Source organism: Lipotes vexillifer, unplaced genomic scaffold (assembly GCF_000442215.2).
Source record: "Lipotes vexillifer unplaced genomic scaffold, Lipotes_vexillifer_v1.1 scaffold117, whole genome shotgun sequence".
Taxonomy (NCBI): Eukaryota; Metazoa; Chordata; class Mammalia; order Artiodactyla; family Lipotidae; genus Lipotes; species Lipotes vexillifer.
Window position 1 is genome coordinate 292937 of NW_006785593.1, and position 24441 is coordinate 317377.

At 35.9% G+C, this 24441-nt stretch overlaps 1 protein-coding gene across 1 annotated transcript in view; it reads left to right on the top strand.

The window, feature by feature from the left end:
• Positions 1-24441, top strand: part of OTOGL (otogelin like) — a 159594-nt gene that overhangs the window by 35947 nt on the left and 99206 nt on the right. Inside the window, 13 exon segments of the mRNA XM_007457657.1 lie at positions 2562-2668; positions 3478-3603; positions 4842-4950; positions 6048-6094; positions 6505-6650; positions 8231-8354; positions 10221-10398; positions 13575-13699; positions 16180-16389; positions 18268-18433; positions 19203-19277; positions 20518-20570; positions 22165-22327. Coding sequence (XP_007457719.1) covers positions 2562-2668; positions 3478-3603; positions 4842-4950; positions 6048-6094; positions 6505-6650; positions 8231-8354; positions 10221-10398; positions 13575-13699; positions 16180-16389; positions 18268-18433; positions 19203-19277; positions 20518-20570; positions 22165-22327 — 1629 coding nt within the window.

A 24441-nucleotide genomic window follows, 5' to 3' on the forward strand; every position in this document is an offset into this window, starting at 1 on the left:
GGCAAAACAAATTCGGGGTGTTTACAGAACACAAAAAAAGTGTTGCTGGAGCATGGTGAATGGGAGAGAGAGAGGAGATGAAGTTAGAGAAGTAGGCAGGGTCTAGATTACCTAGAGTCTTAGGGCTCATAGTAAGGAGTATGAATTTTTGGTTGATCTTATTTCATACAACTTGACTATTCTCAGCAGATCTGAATTTGCCCTTTGCCTTATATCTTACGCTACTCTGCTTATTCTGGGTAGGCTGACTGTGCTTTAGCCTGAATTATGTCAGAATGTCAGTTACTTCATTTGGGATATAATAAATCTGGGGGGAGGGGGTAGTACAAAATGAAAATGCAAGGCCCCCTGTTAAAAACATTGTTGAGAATTTCAAGATAGTGACAGCAGAGCGTGAAACCGAGTACAGGGTCCAGCTAAGTGAAGGGCCTTTTTAAGAGCAGGGCCTTGTGTGACTGACTACACAGGTCACATTCCCATAAAGCTGGCCCTGATCTTGATAAATGTTGCTGAAAAAAAATGAATGCCTTCTACTGATGAAAAAAACAATGCTGCTGTGAACATTGATGTGCATATATCTTTTTGAATTAGTGCTTTTGTTTTCTTCAAATATATACCCAGGAGTGGAATTGCTGGGTCATAGGGTAGTTCTATTTTCAGTTTTTTGAGGAACTTTCAATCTCTTTTGCATAGTGACTGCCCCAATTTACATTCCCACCAACAGTTTACTAGAGTTCCCTTTTCTCCACATCTTCGCCAATGTTTGTTATTTGTTGTTTTTTTGGACAACAGCCATTCTGACAGGTGTGAAGTGATAGTCTCATGGTGGTTTTGATTTGCATTTCCATGATGATTAGTGATGTTGAGCATCTTTTCATGTGTCTGTTGGCCATTGAAACAAAAAACAATTTAGAAATAGTCCCTGTCCTAGGAATTCAGATTCTAATGGGGCAGAGAAACAGACCTTCAGCAATTATACGTGCTTTAAATGCAAAGTGCAGTGAATGTAGAGGAGAGAACTACTAACTTTATCAGGTAGTGCCTAGAGGAGATGACAGCTGAGTTGGAATTTGAAGGGTGATACATTACCGGTCCTTGAACTTGTCGCGTTTCTGCTTCTAAGAATGCTAAACTTAGCAGCAAGGAAATGCTTCTAATTTTGCCACACCCAAATCAATTGATTTATTGATAAAAACAACTATTATTTAATGCTCATTTTCCCTATTAAAGTTCACATCCAAAATGGAAAAATAAGCTTATTTTCCCCTCAGCAAATTGCAATAATAATTTCTTTCTTGCCCGATTGTTGTTTTTATGCAATGCCAAATGTAATATGCCCAGTACAGTTCCTAGCATAACATAGTCACAGTAAATAGTAGCTATTTGAATAATAGTTGCATTGGGTTGGAAAGCCAATATTCAGTTACTTTGTTAGTTTTCAGAGCCTCCATTAACTGTAGGAAACAATGCCCATATTTAAAGTAAATCATAGATTTTAATGTCTTTCTAGGAATTCAACAGTTTTAACTTACCTTGTTTTTCAGAGACTTTTCTTATTCGGAGGTTTAGAATATTTTCTGAGTTTCTGAAGTTTATATGCTCAGTCCTTTTTTTTCCTTCTAAAGCTCAGTTAATTGGACTAGGTAAGCTTCATGACTCAATTACAGTAGCACAGGATAAGTGCAATTTGAGACGGGTGGCTTTGGCTTTTACAACAGAGATACTGAAAATGCTAAGGCTCACAAAATACAACATTCGTAAGGTCATTATCTTGAAAGATATTTAACTATTTAATTTTGAGTTTCAGTTGGGTTGAAAAACAAGCCCACTACCTTATAAACCCTGTTTATTTTATAGATGCCTTGTTAATCTGCTTTGGGAATTGGCAGACCTCTTATATTTGTGTGTAGGAGTTTCTAAGGCGATTATAAGAAAATACTTAGAGGTTATTCACTCTTGGCAGCATTATAAAAGTAACTAGCTTTAGTAATTTAAACCTGAAAGAATTAAAAATCTTCTTTTAAATCTTAAATTAAATGCTATTTATTTAATCTTTCAAAAGTTCTGCAGGTTATTAGTATTGGTTTTATTCCAGCATGTATACTATCAAGAGCATGGTATCTTAGAAATAATTTTCATGTTTGTTGTTTTTGCTGTGACAGAATTTTATCTGTTCTAGTAGGATTTGTTAAATTCTGAAAGATCTAGGATGCTTTGTGTGGGAACAAAAAAATACAAGGATGCTGGGAAGAACGTCATAATTAAAATAGAAATCTTTTTCAGTGTAGGTACTTCCTTGAATCAAATGAAAAGTGGCCAAATTATTGAAAGACTTAGATGAAACAATTTACCTAGGCCTTTTTAGCTGGGACCCCATGTTTATCTGTTTTCTGCATTATTGTACATAACATATTATAATGTATTATATTATATACAAGCTGACATCAGCTAATATTAGAATATTCACCACATACTCAGCATTTCTCGAGATCAGGAGCTCAAAGGTATGGTTTCTGTCAATATTTCCTGTGTGATATTGGATCTGTCTTCTCACTTTTCAGAACTCACGATGATGAGACCTATTGTCGAGCAGCCACCGAGTATGCTAGAGCCTGTTCCCATGCTGGCTACCCTATTCAAGACTGGAGAGATGACTTTCCAGCATGCAGTATGTTTCATTATTTTCCAGCCCTGTGCACTTCTATTAATTTTAGGCTTATCCTAGTACTCAAAACTTACCCTAGTGCTCAAAACTAATGAATTGCAAAGACTTGTTATTGATGCAATAATGTTGGTAAACTTTTGCATACTTTTAAAACACTGTAATCTTTGTCTTTCTGTGTCTGCCTTACTTCACTTAGTATGATTATCTCTAGGTCCATCCATGTTGCTGCAAATGGCATTATTTCATTCTTTTTTATGACTGAGTAATATTCCATTGTGTGTGTGTGTGTGTGTGTGTGTGTGTGTGTGTGTGTATACACCACATCTTCTTAAGACAAATATCATATGATGTTGCTTATATGTGGAATCTAAAAGAAAAAAAAAGACACAAATGAACTTATTCCAAAACAGAAAGAGAGTCACAGACACAGAAAACAAACTTATGGTTACCAAAGGGGAAATGGAGGTGGGGGAGGGATAAATTAGGAGGCTGGGATTAACATATATACACTACTATGTATAAAATAGATAACCAACAGGGATCTACTATAGCACAGGGAACTATACTCAATATTATGTAATAACCTATAAGGGAAAAGAATCTGAAAAAGGATATGTATATGTATATGTATATATATATACATATATATATAATATATATCTCTGAATAACTGTGCTGTACACCTGAAATGTACACAATATTGTAAATCAACTATACTTCAATAAAAAATTTAAAAAAACCAAAAAACCCACTGTAATCTTTTTAAGTGTTGAATAAAGTTGATTTACAGCTTGCCTGTTTGCCCATTTTAGTTGATAAATGTGATGACAGCTTTGTCCATCGGGATTGTATCAGTTGTTGCCCACCAACCTGCACATTTGAGGAACAATGTCTTGGGAGTAATCTCCATTGTCTTGACGGATGTTACTGCGCGGATGGTAAGTGTTTCATGAAAGAAACCATGTCTGCACTCATGGAAACTAGTACCCCTGTGATCCAAGAATCATGTCTTAATGTCGTCTCTCAGGATGATAGGGCTGTTGTGATTTTCTATCCTTGTAGGATTTGATCCTTGAAGTGACTAGAAGGAATGGCTGCTTTTCTTTAGTAAAAGGCTTATTCCTTTGTAAATTTCCTTGGAAGTTTGGAACTTTCTCTTGAAGTTACCCATGGCAGATCTTTTGTTCTCTTGAGTATTTAAAGATATTTAATAATTTATATACTTTCATTTTTTAAAGATGAAATCAAGTTCAGAAAAAAAACCTTCACATTTTGGCAGTACAAGATTTTAGTCCTGATGTAGTTTTAATATTTGAAATTAGAAGTAACATAGTAAGTGATAGAAACGGGATTTAAATCTGCTATACTGATAGACATTTATAAGAACATTGAGGATTTACTCAAACCCTTTTATTTTTACAGATTAAAAAAAGAAATAGAATCCCAGAGATGTTAAGTGATTTTCCCACTGTCATACACTTAATATGACTGAGGACTACTTGGAATCAGATCTGTTGACCTCAGTCAGTGCTCCTCTAAGTGCTTTGGACCCGTGCCGGGCCTAAACTGTCTGTTACCAGCCAATGATGAGATAAGGAGTTTGCACCAGAATATAAATCCAAAATATAAGTCAATGTTTCCTTCATCTAGAGAGTCTTACTCTGAAAAACAGATCAGCTGAATCAAACAGTGTGCTTAGTGACACTGGTTCGACCACCTTTCCTCGTTAGAGAGAAGTACTAAATGCAGTTCTACTGTACTAGCCCTTTGAGAAGCACTGCTTGGCTCTTTATTATCTGTGTGATGACAGTGTAAATCTCTCACTTTGACATAAACAGAAATAAAGCCAAGAATATACTTTCTCCCTCTTCTCCTCCCCTCTTCCCTCAAAAGCAAAGAGACATTAGTTGCCCTAATTCTGTACTGTGAATCTTGAATTTCTGATGGCAAGTCATGGGATAAGAAAGTTGGAAACCACTGAAATAGACCCTTATAAGGTAGCTACTGATTGAGACAGAGCAAGGCTGTCAGTAACCTCCTTGAAAGTAAAGAAACTTGTTATTTCCAGCACCTAGTGTAAGCAAGTGTTCAATAAAAGTTGGTTGAATTATTATATTCAAAGAATACAATCTTTATTATTTCTTTTGTGAATTTGATATGTATTTTTCTCAAATAGGCCTCATAATGGAAAATGGGACTTGCATCTCCTTGGAAAATTGCCCATGCAATTTTCATGGATCAGCTTATTCAGTTGGTTCAAAAATTGAACAAGAATGTACTGAATGGTATGTGATTAATGTACAGCTAATTATTTCTGGATACTTGACTAGTTGACCATTTTACCATGACATATGTTTAAAGAAATATACTTTTTATTGATTTTTCTTCCAAAGATTCCAAGACACAGTTTTCCTTTTATTTAAAGCCTTACAGGGACAGGGTGGTGGGGGGAACATCTATATTTTCTTTTACGATGTAATTCTCTTCACTTCCCTTGGTAGTTCTATAAAATCTTATATCCATGTGATGAACTGTTGAATTGTCTTGTTATTCATAATCACCAATTTGCACAAACTTTTACCCTTAGAACTTGATGGTTCTCTTGGCCTTCTCTATTGAGTACCTTAAAAAGTGACTATCCAGTTTTTGGCCATGATTAGAGACTTTTAGAAATTCTTCTTAAATTAGCTAACTAAGACTATTATAGCCAAAGATTAAATCCCTTCAGGGCAATCTAAAAAGAAACAGAGGTGTAAATGTCATTAGGCAATTTTCCCTTAGGTGTCTGTGTATATAACTGAAATGCAATTGAAAACTAACCCTGTTCTTAGATACTGATTTGAGTTCCTGCCATTCTGAGACTGCTTCTGTCCTCCAAAATTCATACCTGTTTGATGGTAGAAGGCAGAATTTATCTTACAAAGGGAATATCTTTTACCTCTCCTTAATGTCTGATGACGCTCAAAGCCAACTTTTAAAATTTTTAGTAGATGAGTTAACTTATTAATCTTAACTCTCTCTCTATATATTTCTCTAATGATGTGGGTAAATACTTTATTCTGTGTGACCTTTTTTGGTTTAATCAATGAGGGAAGGACAGAAACAGAAGTTCTCTGCTTAGTGTTTTTGTTCTTGACTAATCTGTACTCCCTTTGTGTCATCGTTACTGATTTTTAAATATGGCATGCAATAAATAATAATTTAGGTGCTTGCCAGTCCAAATTTATCAGTTAATTGAACTTTTGGAGAGATATTTTTCAAGTCAGATTATTCCGAACCTAAAAAACATGATACATTTTGGTTACATTAACCAATACGTTATTGCAAATATTCATACAGTTTCTCTATACAATTAGATTAATATTTTTATCATTTCATTTAGTGTATGTGTTGGTGGAGTTTGGAACTGCACTGAGCATGACTGCCCAGGTAATCTTTTAAAATGTTTTTAAAGACAGTGTCTTGATTTTCTTGAAATTGAGGCGGAAGCTAGCACTGATTTTTGTAAGGTCATCTCATATAAATGCAATGATTTCTAAATCCAGATATTAAGAGGATAGTGGAAAATTGAATACATGATAGCTCTGAGCAGACAGCTTGGCGAAAGATTTACTAAAATAGTAGAAATATTCTAAAAAATATGTGGGACAGCGATCATTTAATAAATTTTAAGCTAAATTGAATAACATAATTTAGTAAGTTTGTCAAACTAATGAATTTTAAGCACTTTAGTTATTCTTTTTGATACCTAAAAATTTATCCTGTTGACCTACTTCTTTTTAAGAATAAACATAATTTCTTTCTCCTCCTCCTCCTCCTCCTTCTTCTTTTTTTGGTAGTTCAATGCTCTGTTGTAGGTGATTCTCATTTTACTACTTTTGATGGTCGGCATTATTCTTTCATTGGAATGTGCCAATACATCCTTGTAAAAGGAACTGGAAAAGATAAATTCACAATTACTTTACAGAAAGCTCACTGTGAGCAGGTAAGAACATTTCAAAATGACCAGAGGAATGTTCATTTTTTTTGACTCAAACTTCTTATCTCGGTTAAGAATGGTAACATGAATGGGTATAGTTATTTTCTTCAAAAATAAGACACCACCGATTGTTAAGATGCATCATTATTCTATATACTACAAAGAAAGAAAACACGTTGATGATTAATCTGTTATACTATTAATATCATGCATCCTGATTTCAGAGATATTAAAATATCTAAAAATCTAAATATCTACTAAAATATAAGATATTAAAATAAATTCAGAGATACTAAAATATAGTAAAAATATATCTCAGATTAAATAGTGCCTATTTATTGTACTTTCTGTCTTAAAAATGGTATTTGTTTATGTATAGGTTTTTGGAACATTTCATGACTGCACAACAGACAATAAGCTTTTTGTTGCTTCCAAACTGCTCTCTTTTTTTTTTTTTTAACATCTTTCTTGGAGTATAATTGCTTTACAATGGTGTGTTAGTTTCTGCTGTATAACAAAGTAAATCAGCTGTACATATACATATGTCCCCATGTCTCCTCCCTCTTGCATCTAGGTCCATCCACCTCACTACAAATAACTCAATTTCATTTCTTTTTATGGCTGAGTAATATTCTGTTGTATATATGTGCCACATCTTCTTTATGCATTCATCTGTTGATGGGCACTTAGGTTGCTTCCATGTCCTGGCTATTGTAAATAGAGCTGCAATGAACATTGTGGTACGTGACTCTTTTTGAATTATGGTTTTCTCAGGGTATATGCCCGGTAGTGGGATTGTTGGGTCATATGGTAGTTCTATTTTTACAAACTGCTATCTTAAAGGTGATTTTTGACAGAATTTAACAAGTTTCACATCATTCTAAATATATATGATGGATTATTTAGCATTCTGGAATATTTAAAGACATTTTCTTGAAATAAGCACATCAATAATTTGTAAACAAAGAAACCCAGATCTTTCATTCATCTCTCTCTAAATCAAGTAGTCAAAATTTTGCCAAAATCTTTTTTTCTACTTTCATTCCAACATAAAATGGTTGTTTCCAACAAAATTCCAGTCTACTTTGTTAGCTTTTTTTAGTTTGATTTTTATTTTTTCTTTTGCAATATGTCAGGTCTCAGTTAACCTTCTACATGGAACAGTAATTCTCTTTGTTCTTTTCTACATTGAATTTTTAAAATATTTAATATACCACAAATGAATTTGGAAAGATCCTTTAATTATGCAGTATGGAAAACATAATTATTGGCACTTTATTGAAAACATTTCTATTTAATAATCTGTGTAAACTGTATGTATGTATATGGTATATTTAATGTACTACATAAAGATATATTTTATTAGTAACGGGGCTACATTATATTCACAATAAGATGTAATAACTATTATATTGCTTATTCTCAAGTTTTCTGTATACCATAAATTTTTATCCATGTGCACTCTCTCCTTTCTTTTCTCCTTTCTCTCCCTCAGCTTCTCCCATTTCCTTCTCCCATTGGTCCTGTCCCTTTCTATGTCTTTCTCTCTCTCTCTCACTCCTTTAATTGATTTGATTTTTATGCAGAACCTTGGCTTGGTCTGCCTTCAGTCTGTAACTTTAATTCTGGAGGATGATTTCAACAAACAAGTGACCCTTAGTAGGGGAGGACAGATCCTCACCAGTCCTAACCAGGGCTTCAGTCTGAATGGTAAGAAGCAATGCTGATGGTGTACTTTTCTTACATGAACAACAGCAGCACAACTTCAATGGAGTCTTTTCCCATTAGCCGACTAACCTAACATTTATTGAGTGACTATGTGTTGCCAGCTCCTCAGCCAGACTTAGTGGAGACTGCCATGTTTATGGGATCTAGTGTTTATCTCAAGTGGACTAGAGTTTGTAAGGGGAGAGATACAAGTAAACAGCCACTTAAAAATAGGATAAACCCAAAGATATGCATAGGGACTTTGGGGGTCTAAATGATTAGGTACAACTCACTCAACCCTGCAGGTATGGTCAGGAAATTTTCTTAAGGAAGGGACTATCTCATTGAGCATTTACAGCTGAGGAATTGCCCGGATGAAGGAGATGGGGGAAGTGTTCTAGGCATAGCAAAGAGGAGAACTATGCATTATGTTTAGGGGGAGCTGTAACTACTTTGGCATTGCTGCAGCATGAAGAGGGTAAGTGTAGAATGTCCAGAGATGAGAAGATGAAAAGAGCTGGAGGTGAGAATGGGAAAGACCTTATTTTTTAAATTGAAGTATAGTTGACTTACAATATTACATTAGTTTTAGGTGTACAACATAGTGATTCAATATTTTTATAGATTGTACTTCATTTAAAGTTATTTCAAAACAATGATTGTTATTTCCTGTGCTGTACAATATATCCTTCTTGCTTATCTGTTTTATACATAGTAGTTTGTATCTCTTAATTCCATGGGGAATGCCTTATATACAGGGCATCATACTTTGTGGTTTTCCTGGGAGGCCCTGTTCTTGCCTGTGTTCCAGTATAGTTGCTAATAACAGTCTGTTTTGCTTTCAGAAATGTCTTGAATTGTGTTATAAATTACATGGTCACAGTCAATGTCGTGCCAGGATGTTGACTGAACTTGATATGAAATTGAATATGCAATTGTTATTATTTGACCATTTTTATGTACAAAGATGACAATCTCATATGCTTCAACCAAATAAGCAATGAGTTTTAATGAGGAGACTAACTTTGTCTTTTTTTCTTGGTAGACTACTATAACAACTATGGAAATGGCTTTGAGAAATGTTAGACAGGAGGCACAGATAATACTTAGGAGATTATTAGAGGAGGGCATACAAGGAATGAGGAGGAACTGATCCAAGACAGTGACAGTAGAGATGGAGAGAGGAAAACAGATTGAAATTTTATTTAGAAAAAAAGTGCTGTCAACTCGGTGATGGATTGGATTGGGGTTGGTTGGGGAAGGACAACAAGGGGGATGAAGTGATCAAAGAATGATTCTCAGATTTCTCGGTTTGGTCACCAGACTGATGGCAGAAATTGTGATAGAGATGCAGGAGCAACTCTTCTGGTTGCAAAAGTCAAATTCAGTCTTGAGCACAAGTTTCTCTTCTCTAAAGATGTCTCATAAAATGGTGCTTCTTTAGTGCTGTGCTCCCCTTTTTGCTGACAGTTTCAAAGGAATGGGGAACTTTTGAAAAAGTGCCCCTTCCTAATTGAATCATGACCAATTCGTGGGAACACACACACACACACACACACACACAACACACACACGTTAAGGAAAAGAGATCAGATTTCAAATGTCTAAGGACTGTCCACCTCCACCATGAGATGCTTGCCAACTGAAATTACATGTGCACCTGAGAATCTATTAAAAATATCTGCTGAAGACCCAGAGGGAAGTGGAAGAAAAGAAAGCAGGCACAAGGTGGTGAAAATTGGCCCCGGAGCACAGGAGCAGGAACTGGGAAGAAGTCTTTTGGAAGAAGACTCCCGATGTTGTACGTTAGCATTTCAGAACACTGTCTGTGAGTCTCAAAGCTGATTTATGTATGTTCTTTTCCTGCAGGAATTGTTGAAATTCAGACTCTGTCATCCTTATTTATTCTTCTAAAAACCACGTTTGGTTTAAAGATTCTGTTTGCTATAGATGGGGAAAGAGGTTATATTCAGCTCACTAGTGCGTGGAAAAGAAGAACGTTAGGTCTGTGTGGCACGTTTAATGGGAACATAAGGGATGATTTTCTGTAAGTATGATCTCTGTATAGCTAACATAATTTAATGACTAGTAACTTAGAGGATATAAATTCTTACATTAAAAATGTTTACTTAACTAATAATAGCTTAGTACTCACTGTTCCAAGAGCTTGACATGGATTACTGTATTTAAATTTTGTAGCAATCCCCTGATTAGTATCTCTGTTTTATAGATAAGGAAGCTAACTGAGGCACCAAAGTGACAAATAAATAGCTCAGTCACATAGCTCAAATACAGTGGAGCTGGACTTTGGATTTAGGTAGCGAGACTCAAGAGCCTGAAGGCTACCCACAGAATAACTTCCCGTTATTCTCTCTCTGCCACCTATCCTATCAAGCTTAATGGTATTTTGTGTAAAAAAATTTTTGCTGCCTTTAAAAAGTCTTAGAATCATTTGGTATGAATGATAGTAAATTATAGTTTAATAATATTGATATCATTTGGTATGAATGATATCTCTAAAGCAACATTGTGGCATCTAAGTTAATTGGATTTTATGATAGTTGGTGTTTCATTAGGAGAAAAAGCAATAAAATACATTTATACCCCTTGTATTGACAAAGCACTTTCACCTACATGTGATAAGACATGGTGTATAACTTAGTGTAAATGCTTTGAGCACCTGTTATTGTGCTAAGCACTGTGGGACAATAGAGGCAGTAAGACATGGTTCCCATCCTCAAGGAGCTTATATTGTGGATTGGGAGGGGACAGCCGTCTTTCAGAAATAATTTGTTCTAGGCGAGGTATTAATCACAATATGTATAAAAATACTGAGGTGAATTCAAAAAGGTAAGTGTTAACTTGTGTGGTTGTGGCTAGAAGCACAGCAAAATTTTGAGTAGGTCAGTGTGGGCTGGGTAGGTGGGGAGCGTTTCCTGAAGAAGCCATTCTCCAAATGCCATTAAAAAAACACTTCTGCATATTCTTCCTGCTTCGGGTTCTGTCCCCTCCCTAATCTTCCCCATTAACTCCTATTTATTTTTCAAACCAACTCGGTCATTATTTGCTTCAAAAAGTGGGTTTGTATCCCACCAAAGTTAATTTTGACTCTGTTATCTATGAAAATCTGTCATTTATCTGTCTGGTTTCCACTTAAAACTGCAAAGGCTTTGAGAATAAAGACCATGTCCTTAATCCTTATAGTCTTAAGAACTAGCAGAGTACCTTATATGCACTAGACAGTTGAACTGAATGGAGGTAGGACTTTTGATGTGGCACCAAGAAGAGAATTTGGATCAGCAAGGAGAAAGGGCATTTAAATTTTTTAATTTTAAAAGAGAGTTTCTTTTACCTTTTCTCCTGTGTAATTAATTTGCTTTTAGGTCATTTACGGGTTTTGTTTGTTTCATTTATTGGTAGATCAGAATATTGATTTCTTATCAATTTGTGAAACAGAAACTATATTAAGTGACTTGGTTAAGATGTGCAGAGGAGACATTAAGCCTTTTCTCTTCCTGTTTGTCAGAATGGGTTAGTAGTCAATGTTTAACAGATGGCAGGTCTGTCTGCCTCTTTCTAAGGCACCAGTCTCCTCCATGTATAAACATTCAGGCCTGCTAACAGTGCAGGATAATATTTCAGAGTCAGAGATAATTTTCAAACATTGTTTAGCTTTCCAGCATAAGCAGTTAAAGTTCCTTGCATCACAAAGTTAATGTGAATCTGCAAACATAATGAGTGGAAAATATTAATTACTTGAAAATTTATTTTGTATGCCTTGTTTTTAGTAAGTTAACTACGGTGAACTGAGAGGCTATTTTATAAAATGAATGCAATAAATAAATGGGTCTACATTTCAGCTCCTTTTTTTGGTATTTATTGTTTTAAGTGAATTAAATGAAATAAGAGAGCCAAGCTCTGAGTCAGTTCCTCCTGGGAATCCTGAGTACACCTATCACCTTGACCTATTTTATTGTGCTTTGTAGGGATGAAGAGGGATGGAGAGGGAAAGAATGAGAAGAGCTAGTGCAAGTCATGCAATTTCTGTGAGTCTTCGTGTTCTCATCGGAGCAAAATTAGAGTTTGCACTGGGTGTTTGTTATAATTCTATACATTTCTAGAATAGTTTCATTTTGAGGAATAGGAAAAAGAAGGAAAGGGTGGCTACAAGGGATGAGCATGGTGGAGTAGCTTGTGTGGCTCCCTCTTTTACTCCTGTCTTTGTGGTGAGAAGCTCCATCTAGCTTCATATTGGTGATTGAGATAAATGGTAGGCAAAGTAGTTATGTTTATTTGGACACTAAGAGAGTGAAGATAAATGCTACTCTGTTATTTGGCCGTGTTGTAGCAATTCATGCAGTTATGGCTTGCATTAGTGAAGTTTTGCTTGGTCAAAGCTTCCTACAGGAAACCTAGTCCAACCTGATTCTCTAAGTAGTTCTGACAGTGTCTGGCACAGCTCCAACAGGGATTGTCACTCACTATTGGTTGATGAGTTACTAAATCTTGATGACTTCTGGAGGGGACATTTTAGTGTCTGGCTCTTAAACATTGTTGTGGTTTATAAGCCTGAAGGATAGACATTTCTCTTTCACTTTGGTTTGCTGAGGGAACTGAAGAAGTGAGAAAACTTGGGTGAAGTGTGCCTCATACCATTTCTCCTTAATTTTCACTTGGTTTGTTTGCCCAGCCTCACAGTGGAACCTCAGTATGTCAGGCCTCATAATGAAAATTGAAATACTGAGCCAGCAGTGTAGACTATTTCTTCTTTAGGACATTTGTCTTTACCCTGAAAAGAATCACGTGAGCTCCCTACCTCCACCTCCCTAAACCACACGCATTCATGCTTTGGTTGTGTGATATTTCATCAAAGTGGTGTGAACTATGTTTGAATCTCACCTCTGACACTTAGCAGCTGAGTGAACATTAATATTTCTCTAAGCTTCTGCTTTGCCTTCTCTCTAAAATGGGGATAATGGTGTGTCCTTCACAAGGCTGAAATGATTATTAAATAAAACCATGTATGTCCACAATTTGACACATTGTAAAATCTTAATAATAGGAAGCTAACACCGTGTATATTTAAAAATGTAATAAAACATTTCAAGCTCTAAGATTTCTTTGTAAATTAAAAAAGTAGTATTCTCTTTTTTCAATATTTGAAGTCTCTGCAGGAAGGAAATGAATGGGAGAGGCTAAGAGAATATTATATTTGCTTTCTAGTTCTCCATCAGGCATGATAGAAGGTACCCCACAACTTCATGCAAATGCATGGAGAGTTTCCTCCACTTGTTTTGCACCTGTTCATGTTCCTATGATGGACCCCTGCAACATTAATCAACAAAACAGTAAGTCTTTCTGCATGTAAACCTAAGAAAAAGTTCTCTCTATTACTGTAATTTTGTAAAATTAGGTAGTGATTTTAAATTCTGATTTTCTTCATTATGATAAAATCGATGCCATTCTTTATGTATTTTTATTTAATACATATGCCTCTTTATGTAATCTAGGTTACTTTAAAAAAGAACTCCAGAAAATGACTCTTTTGTATACTACTCTGCATTCATAAATTTACTTACTTTAGGTGTTCAGAAATCCCTCAACTGTTCCCAAATGTGAGCTAGCATTTTGGGTATTTCAGATTATTTAAATACTAAAGAAAAATCTCTGGAAGTATTCTAATAATGCTCGTATAGTCTTGGGATATTCAACTTCGGTTCCATAGTGTGACAGTGCATGTGAATTCTCCTGTTTATTGATGTCACACTATGAGTTCTTACTCACAGAACATATTATGGCTTCATAAGCAGGAAGCCAGTGATCCAGAGAAGCTTTGTGCCATCAGGTGTGTAACAATTTGAGATTGTCATAGAGTTCCAATTTACAATGACAGTGCAACTCACACGCCAAGAATTTTTGGCCGTATTTTTTTTTTTTACTAAAGCCACATTAGACCACGTGAAAGGCCATTTTACTGTTCAATAAAAGAAGGCATATTTTTTTTTTCAAAATCACTTTGTGAAAGAAAATTAATGTGCATGCTTAAATAGATATTTTTATAATTTAAATTTGTTCCTTTATTTTGGTTGGTTTACTGTTTTTGTGTAGTTTTAAAAATTCATTATTAATATTGATTGAGTACCCATGAGAAGTTAGTAGAGTTCCTGGATTTTGTAGTGGTTGTTTGGAAGGATTCTGTTTATTGTTCTATGGTCCTTATTATTAACTTGTAGTTTTAGTGTCCTGGAAAGAAAACAAGATAATCTTGCTTTTAGTGATTTTTTTTTTTTTTAATCTAGGCCAACTTCTAATTTATCAATTGGACTTTACTCCAATTTTCTCTGGTTGTTTCTTTAATGACCTCCTTTATTCCCTACCATTTTGTTATACATATATTTTTATCATTTTTGTCCCCATATCTTATGTCTTCTATGACATATATATTTTAGATATTATTTTTCTTCACCTTTGCCATGAACTATTATTTTTTAATTTCAAATAGGTAAATTCAAAAATATCCCCAAAGAAAGGAAAATAAATAGATGAAAGTCAACTCTGATATGGATTCTGAAGGATATTTTTAAACAAGGATTTTCTGAGTCACCCTTTCACTTAATGTCAGTAGGAATGTTTTTTGATCTACAAATCTTTAGGGCACGAAATAAAAGCTCTTGCTTGGAGATCCTGGGAATTAGGAGTATATATGCTAATAGTATGCTGTTATAGTCTGTCATTTGTTTTCATATATTATGTGCATAACAATGCAAAAATATATAATACTCAGGTAATTACTTAGATAATTACCATGTGTTTCCAACAATAAATATATTTAAAATGCTCAGCAAAAAAAGTTCAGTATAATCCCTCAGTAATGAAAAAATTCTATCTCTAGCAGCTCATCTTGTCTCTCAAAGACAGTGACAACTCAAAGATTGACTAATTTTATCAATTAAGAAGAAGAAATCAATGCAATCAAGGTCCATTGCACCAAGAAATCACAGGACGAGCCTTGTTCAGAAAGATGAAATCTAGATTGTTTTGTCAAACTTGGTTACTCCCATAAAGAATTATATCTGAGCAGTCATTCTCAAGGAAAAGTCAACACATTTCAAGAACTTATTATAAACATCCCCTCAAATGGCTTGGTAGTGATAGCTCATAGCCTTTAGCATATGTTCCATTACCAATTTCTGTTCATTATTCATTTACTCACGTATTCGTCATAGATTCATTTATCAAACATTATTGATCTCCTAATATTTACCAGACATTGTGCATTACGCCTTGCACAGATATTGCATTTAATGACTATGTGGCGTCTACCTCATTACCATTTACCTCAGAGACTCCATTGGAGTGAGATGATTCCTAGTCCTTCCTGGATAATTGTGTATCCCAGGGAATTGCCATAACATCCACAATTGGCACTGCTTTTATTGTATGTGGATGTTGGGAGATAAACCTTCTAATATTCATCAGTTCTTTATAGCAGAATTAGGGTGATTTCCTAAGATGGTCCTCAGGCGATGGGGTAATTGAGGCCACTTCTGTCAGTTAACCCTTCTGCTGCTCAAGTTATTCAGGTATAACACAATACTTTTTTTTTTTTTTTTGCTAGAAGAATATTAAATATGGATTAAGTGCTGTTACCAATATTACCGAAAGAAGTATAAGCTGAAAATATTGGCTCTTATTGAAAATAATATGCAGTACAGTGTATTTCTAGGAAAGCAAGATGCTTGGATAGTGCTGGAATTTGATACTTTAGGGGTATTTGATACTAGCTAGACTAGTAAAGGAAGTGCTAATGGAGTTCTTTGTCTGTTAGTTGGATATGCAGCACACTGTGATGTTATCCACCAAGAGCTCTTTGCTCCTTGCCACATCTATATTAGCCCTGGGCTGTACTATCAGCTATGCCGCCATGATGCCTGCAAGTGCGGAAGCGCCTGCCTATGCAATGCTCTTGCCCACTATGCCTACCTCTGTGGCCAGCGTGGTGTTCCCATCGATTTCAGAGTTCAGATTTCATTCTGTGGTGAGTATGATGGCATTGTCACTGATAAAGATGATCAAATAACACTTTAGAGATTTTTGTATTTGTAATTACCGCTATTTTTTTAAATAAAAAGACAATATTTGCTTAAGTTATTTGACTTATTATAATGTGTAAACATGAAAAAAAGTGAAATACTTTATTTCTTAAAATTGGAGCTCTGTTGGATAAGACCAATGGCTTTTGACTATTTTTACCATAAGCAAAATTAGAGTGTAGTTGTATGGTTTGAAATATGCAACAGAAATAATTTGAAACATTTGAAAAAATTCTTATAGAAATGTTCTAAATATTGGAAAGTATGGGAAAGCATTATGTGGTATAGTGACACAGATTTGTAGGTAAATAGGTACATTACACAACAGGCAATTATTATCTCAAGTTCTTAGGGCTCGAATCTTCCTGGTTATGATGTCTGTTGTTATCATGCATAGTAGATTGTTTCCTTTCCTTACTGTTCTATAATTTCTTTTATAATTTAATCTTTCTTTATCAAGATTGCCCATTCCCCTTACCCCCGTTAGAATCTTCTGTGACCTGGGTTTCAGGAGCATCATTCTCTCCATCTCTTCATCCCTCAGTGGTTTCAAAAAACGTTTTCCTATTATTCCAGGAGTAACACTGGCCAGTTTTGATGTTAATTTCTCAGCTTGGGCTTTCTAAGACAAAAATAATGTAAATATAAAAGTAATGTAAATTCATATACCAAACCTGTGCAGGGATTTGATTTCTCAGAGGATACTTTATTTCATCAGAGACCCCACAGAGTTAGAGAAGCTTTCCTGGCATCTTCCTGTACTATGAGCAGATTTCTTCTAGTCCAGAAGTTGGCAAATTACACCCTTGGGCTTCCCGTGTTTTTGAGAATAAAGTTTACTGCCCATATGTTTGCATATTGTCTATGGCTGCTTTTGAGCTACAAGGGTAGAGTTGAGCAGTTGTGACAGAGACTGTATAGCCAGAAAAGTTGAAACTATTTACCATTTAGCTCTTTACAAAAAAAGTTTGCTGACCTCTGCTGTAGTCCATCTTTTCAACTGACGATAGAGATTTTTTTGGAGGTCCAAGTTAAGGGTCTCCCAATTCCTTGCCCCTGAGAAGGACCAACTTTCATTTTCCATTTCCTTAACCAAGATTACTGGGGCCCATCCTCCCTTCCTCTACTTAAAGTTCTGAATTTTATTTCTCTCTTTACTTCTGGCATATGGAGAAGTTACCCTCCACCCCCATTTTTTTCTCACAATATCAATTATACATTTAACATTATTTCATTTGTGTTTTATCCAGCATTTTTGTTTGTATAAGTGTGTTTTTAGATTATTTTAGTTTGCCTACTGTAATTAGTTCAGTTTGTTCTGAAAAGAAATTGGAGGGTTTAGCAAAAAGTGCAAACATGATTAAAAAGGCAAAAAACAGGAGCTATGAGTACAGATTGATAAAGTCAAGTTTTGTGCTATCTGTAGAGGACTAAAAGTTTACTTAGGATTAAATAATGTCAAAGAAGAAGGTGGTGTCAGTATAGCAGTAAATAAATTTAAAATGTGAGGAAGGAAAGTTTGTTTAGATGGATAAAATGGCTTAAAAATATTTTAAAAAAATTATAGCACAGACTGTTAAAGAATGTTATGGAATGTCACCCTTAAATATATTTCACATAGAAATTTTGTTCTTCTGTTACACTGAGGCAAAGAATTATGTTATTTATTTATTTATTATATAGGATTCTGTAATGTTCTAGGTTTATTGATGTAAGATATCTTCTTTTTTCATGATTTATGTCTATCATAGACTTATAACCCAGCATAAAATGCTTCTCGGCCCTGTGGAGATCTTTCTCAACTGATGCTTCTTCGTCCTCAGGGGTGGTGTGCCAGAAAGGCATGATGTACCATCACTGCTCCTCCTTCTGTCGCCGCTCCTGCATCTCTCTCTCTTCCCCAGAACAGTGTCCTGATGACTGTGCTGAAGGCTGCAACTGTCCCGAAGGCAAATACTATGAAGACACACTTAGCTTTTGTGTGCCCATGTACGTCACAGGAGTGGGTTGACAGCGTCCAGTTTTTATCTCTTTTCTCCCTTACAGGATAAATGGGCTATCATGCCTCTTTCCTTTCTTTCTGTTTTTTATCTGATTGACTCAGCACGACAAATTTTTTCCACTATTAAACAGTCACTTTTTCCATGAAATAAGTGTGCATATATGCAAAGGTCTGCTTGTGAGTTGTTTCTTTAATAGTTCTTAATGTCTTTACCTTTATTTATTTATTTGTTAACCCTGTATATGTTCACAAAATCTCTATAGACAGAGCTAAGGAATCTGATGGTTAATCCTGAAGTTTATTCCCACTTGCTTTTGCCATATCAATAATGATAGCAAGGTTTATGTTTCACGGTCATGTGGCAGATTTTAGTAGCAGGATTTTAATGTCTCTCAGCGCTCAGAAATTTCTCAAATCTCATATGACATAAAGACTTTTGTTGTTTACATAAGGCTAAGTGATATACCAGTTGTGTTTCTCTGAAGTGCCTTCAGGGAGTTTTTATTTGGTGACAAAAACAACACAGTCTGTTCTGTCACTAAAACAATACAGAGCTTGAATTTAGAAAACAAAATCTAAAGCTGCATAAGGCTTCACATTTGTATAACAGAATTGCATGGAATCTCATGGAGTAATGTCATTGTTAGACTGTACATTAAAATTACCGGTACAGAGCATATGGTCTGCTTGAATTTCAGTGTTTTTTTTAAAATTTATATCCTATTTTGTTAATTTAACCCTTTCTTTTCCTTACAGATTTCACTGTCGGTGTCATTACAGAGGCAGCGTTTACCAACCTGGGGAGCTCATCCCAATGCCTTCAGGCTTATGGTAGATTTCAGTGATGGTGATTGTTCTTGACAAATGACATGTAATCATATAACTTCTTAACCAAAACCATAAATTGAAATATGACACCTATAATTTGAAAAATACAGATAACCTTAATATATAAACTTTTAAACCATATAGATTACATTTGTATATATTAAACTGTAATATATATATATATATATATATATATATATATATATATATATTAAACCACATGTATATATTACATTTCAACATGGAATGCCTAAGTCTTGTGCTATGAATGAAAAGAGCTATGAATTGAAGTTTCAAATAGTGAAATGGAAGGCCTTTGATCAGTTTGATTCTCAAATAAAAGTTAAGGATGAGACGAGTGTTCAAATACTGTAAGTTACTGAGGGGTTTTAGTTTTGTAGTTTATCCACTGGCTTATTGAGAACTGGTGTGTTTTTCCTTATCATGATATCTTCTTAAGGGATTTTCAAGATTCACATTGCCTAAATTTGGTTTTTGCCTCATGCCCTGACTTTCGAACTCAGGTTGCAAGATTGGACTTCACTCTATCTTCCACATTGCTGCCAGAATGACTTTTCTAGAATTCAAACCAACCATATCACATCTGTGTTTAAGGTCTTTAGTGACTCACTTCACGGATAAATTCTTAGTGTCTTAATAGGAGCTGGCCTTTGACCCTTTGCCATCTGCATCCCCTGTCACTTCCCACGTGGCACTCTGTCGCGTGGAAAGCAGTCCTACCCCCACATGGCTTTGTACTACATCTCCACTCAGTGTGACAGCCTTCCTACTTTAATCTATATTGTAACCTTCATCCCTTCTTCAAAATTTTCCCGACTTTATCTTCTTTGACTGCCCTGATGTCAATTGCTAACAGATTTTTAAACATTTTTTGGTGCTTTACTTCTATGTCTTAAACGTTTCTATGTTGCATGTCACACTGGCTAAATTATTTATTTGTATGTCTTTCTCTCCTACTAGAATATAGTAGGCACTTGGCTAAAGACTACGAATTTTGGTCTTTGAGTTCCCCATGCCTGTCACAGTGCCCCACACATATATGAGCGTTTGATAAAAATGTGTTGAACTGAAATAGCTCTCTTCGAATTGGACCTACACCAATAACTTATTTGTAAAAAGGAAAAATCGTATTTGTCAATTCTTGCATGTTATATTGTTTTTGAAATACAGAAAAAACTTGAGGTTTGGTTTCATGAATTAACTATTTGTTTACTTCTACCAGCCAGTGTTCAAATGGGACTGTGAAATGTGATGAATTAGCAACACCCTCTGCTGGTAAGATCTAGATAGATTTTTCCTTAAAGAGATTGTGCCTCTAGTACTGCTCCTACTCTTAGGGCAGAAGTTATTAATCCGTCACAGCCCTCCTTGCCAATGTGCATGGAGGAATAGCCTTAGAATGTTTCTCAACATGGTACTCTGGCACTTCCTAACTTTTTTCACATTTGGAATTATAATATTTGTAGGACAGTGTGGGGTGGACATATAAGGCTGCTTAGGGGCAGAGCTGATCAACCCAGGGATGCTGCCTTGATGCTGCCTATCCCAGCACCACCCCAGGTGCCCCAAAGTCTTTAGGGATATGTATCCAGACACCTGTCGGAACTCACTTGTGCAACAGCAGTTAGGAAACCCTACTCCAGACCAGCAGATTCTAATGTACACACAGTCACCTGGGGATCTTGCTAAAATGCCGATTCTGATTCAGTAGGTCAGGGGTGATGCCTGCAACATTTCTGTTGATGGCTGAAGTGATGCTAATGCTACTGGGTCCTGGGCTACATTATAAGTAGCAAAGCTTAGCAGCCATCAATTAGAAATGGCATGTAAAATGACATCGACTGCCATGTCTCTTGAGAATATCATCTTATGATTGCATATCATTCCTGAAGATCTTATATATTAGGAGACCCTTTGTATTACTTATTTTCACCACACAAAAAGCCTCAAATTTTTGGTCACTGTGCAGAAATTCTAGGCAAATACTAAACAAAACTACCTTTTGTTGATTTTAATGGGCAGGAAGAGTGTAGGCTGCTAAAACTAATTGTGAGCTATTGCTTTGTTATTTATTTGCACAGTTATGTAATATATTTTATAAATTAGCTTTAAATTATATGCCCTGGATTCAATTTATGAGGATTCAGGCTGTCCAGGGCTGCTTTACAGTGTATGTTCATGGACCACACACATATTCAACAGCTACTAGGCCCTCCCTGCATTTCCCCATTTGTGTCAGGGTGGCTCAGCATTGAAGAAAAGGATGCCCAGGTGGCCAGACTTCTCACAGAGGAATCCCCAAGATTCCTTTTGGCCCCAGATAAGGGGTGTTATTTAATCCCTCTGAGCTCAAAAGTTTCTGGAGCAATATGTAAGCCCTAGCCTGCCTGTAATTATGTCCATTTTCTGCACTTCTACATTATAGTGAGGACTAATGTAAATAATGACTCAGAGGTGGAGCAAGATCTAAAAGTATCATGTGTTTATTGTAAACATACAACTTTGTAAAGTTTAAATATACTGTACTGTCAGTCCTCAAAAATTGATAATGTATGTTTGGATTAATCAAAATACCCTGGTTCTTGATCTCAGAAAATTATATACTAGTTGTTTAGTAACTGCTTTATGGAAGGCAGCTAAAGTTTTCAAACTCAAAACAGATTTTGGAAATTTAGGTGATTAAAGGAAATCTGTCTAGGGAATGTTTGTAAGCTCGAACCAAACATCACAGAGTAAGATCAGTTATTACTGTTAAATGCACTGTATTCTATGGTGAATTGTGTTTTGATGACAAATGCATGTCAATAAGATTAAATGTATAGAGCAAATACAAAGTTAAGGGTGTTTTATCTGTGCCTTGTCCCTGAAGTTCACATCTGCCCCGAGGGAAAACAGTATTTCGACTGTAGGTTTCCTGACCCTGAATTACCAGCTGGTGGTGTAAATTGTGAAACTACATGTGCAAACCTGGCTATGAACTTCACTTGTGCCCCATCATCACCCTGCATAAGTGGCTGTGTTTGTGCTCCAGGGTAAGCCTCTTTTTCTTGAACATTTAGAATTTGATAGAAAACACAAGAGCACTTAAAAACATTATTTATAGGAATAGCTAAAATTGTGTTCTGACTAGTGGTTCACTTTGAGTTGGTACCAACTCGAAGTTGGTAATTACTATTGTAATTATTTTTCTGTGCTCATGGAACATATCACATATGTTATATGTGAGATGCATATCACATATAACACATGACTAAATAATGTCACAATATGTTATGTATACAGTATAATTAAAGTAATGCAGTGGGGCCTCCCTGGTGGCGCAGTGGTTGAGAGTCCGCCTGCCGGTGCAGGGGATACGGGTTCGTGCCCCGGTCCGGGAGGATCCCACATGCCGCGGAGCGGCTGGGCCCGTGAGCCATGGCCGCTGAGCTTGCGCGTCCGGCAACGGGAAAGGCCACGACAGTGAGAGGCCCACATATGGCAAAAAAAAAAAAAAAAGTAATGCAGTGAATCGAGGAGAGAATTCATTTCAGGATGGACTTGGCATTTACCTCCTGATTCAACTGCGATTTTGGGAAAATGATAGTGAGCCACTCTGTATTCAAAACACTTGAAGTACATATCTTTTGTATATTCTGTTGTGCTGTTACTGTTGTTGATTTTAAGTTATATTATTGATGCCAACTGATCTACCTAATGGATGTTACAGAAAATGGTGTGTTGAGGCTACTTAGGGCAATGGCTAACGGTGGGAGCTCTGGCTTCAGACACACCTGTTTCAAATCCCAGCCCTGCCGATATCAGCTGCGTGATTTTTCTGCAAGTTCCTTTAAACTCTCAGTTAGGCATTGTGAAATGTGGTGTGTGTGTGTGTGTGTGTACACTCAAAAAGTATGCGCCACTATTTTATGGCAGCATAATTTACTCTTATCTTTGTAAATTTTCTTTAGTAGCAGAAATGCCTAGTATACATGGAAGGTAAATACAGAATCTGGTGGCTATTTGCTTCCTTGCAGGCACACGTGGAATCTGGCCTCACTGGCCTGCCTTCTTCTGGTAATGAATAGAGGCAGTGCACAGAGGGAGGGCCACCTAAGGCAAAGAGGTCACCCATTCTTTCTCGATGAACGTACTCACACAAAGCGATTCCTGGGCTCTATTCATATAAACCGGGAGCGAAGAAGAGAGAGGTTTTGTGGTCTCTTTCCCAGGAGAGTCACATTTGTCTAAATGGTCCCCATCTGGAATAGGTTGAAGAGCCAAGTAATGGGACTGTATCAATCTCTTTAGAAAGAAAGGACATAGAAGGAGTGTGAAAGAACAAGGCCTTGCCTGGGAAAATAAAGGCAGGTAGAAATCAGGTCATACAGCAGCTGAGCAAGGAAGACATTTTAGTAAAAAGGACAAGGGAAATAAAACCTTTATTATAGTAAAATAACTGAACCCTACAACGTTGCTTGATTGATTTGATTATGACTCAGGGATGCATGGCTGATTAAATAAATCTACATCCTAATTTTGTTTCATGTGCTTGTGGTTGATGCTATTATTTAAAAAAATATCTATTTGCTGTCACCTTTGACTTTTAGTTCAACAGTGATTTATTAATTTACTGATCAAATTTTATTACAAAAACTTAAAGTAATTTCCTCCCACCTTCTCTTATTTTATTGAACTAAGTATAGTTGGAATTGACTAAGAGGCCTCTCACTGTTTGGAAATAATTTTGTTACATGGAACTTTCTATTATAAAGTTGTTTTTGGTAGTGTGTTTTGTACTGACTTCCACAAGACCTTGGCTGGCTTATTTTAGGACAATAAGCCTGGTGTCACTTGTTTTCATGGGGCTCCTTATAGTGCCAGCAGTTCATCGACTACAAATGGACCACGTACCTTAGCTCAGAAATCATTGTGGATTAAAGAAATGGAAAGTCATATAGTGGAAAGAGTCATATAGAAATGGGTTAAAATGTTGGCCCTCTTTCTTATTAGGTAAAGTACCTCGGGACAAATCTTAACCACTTGGAGTCTCAACTTTGTCTTTTTATTTTATTTTATTTTATTTTTTATTTATTTTTTTGCGGTACGTGGGCCTCTCACTGCTGTGGCCTCTCCCGCTGCGGAGCACAGGCTCCGGAGGCGCAGG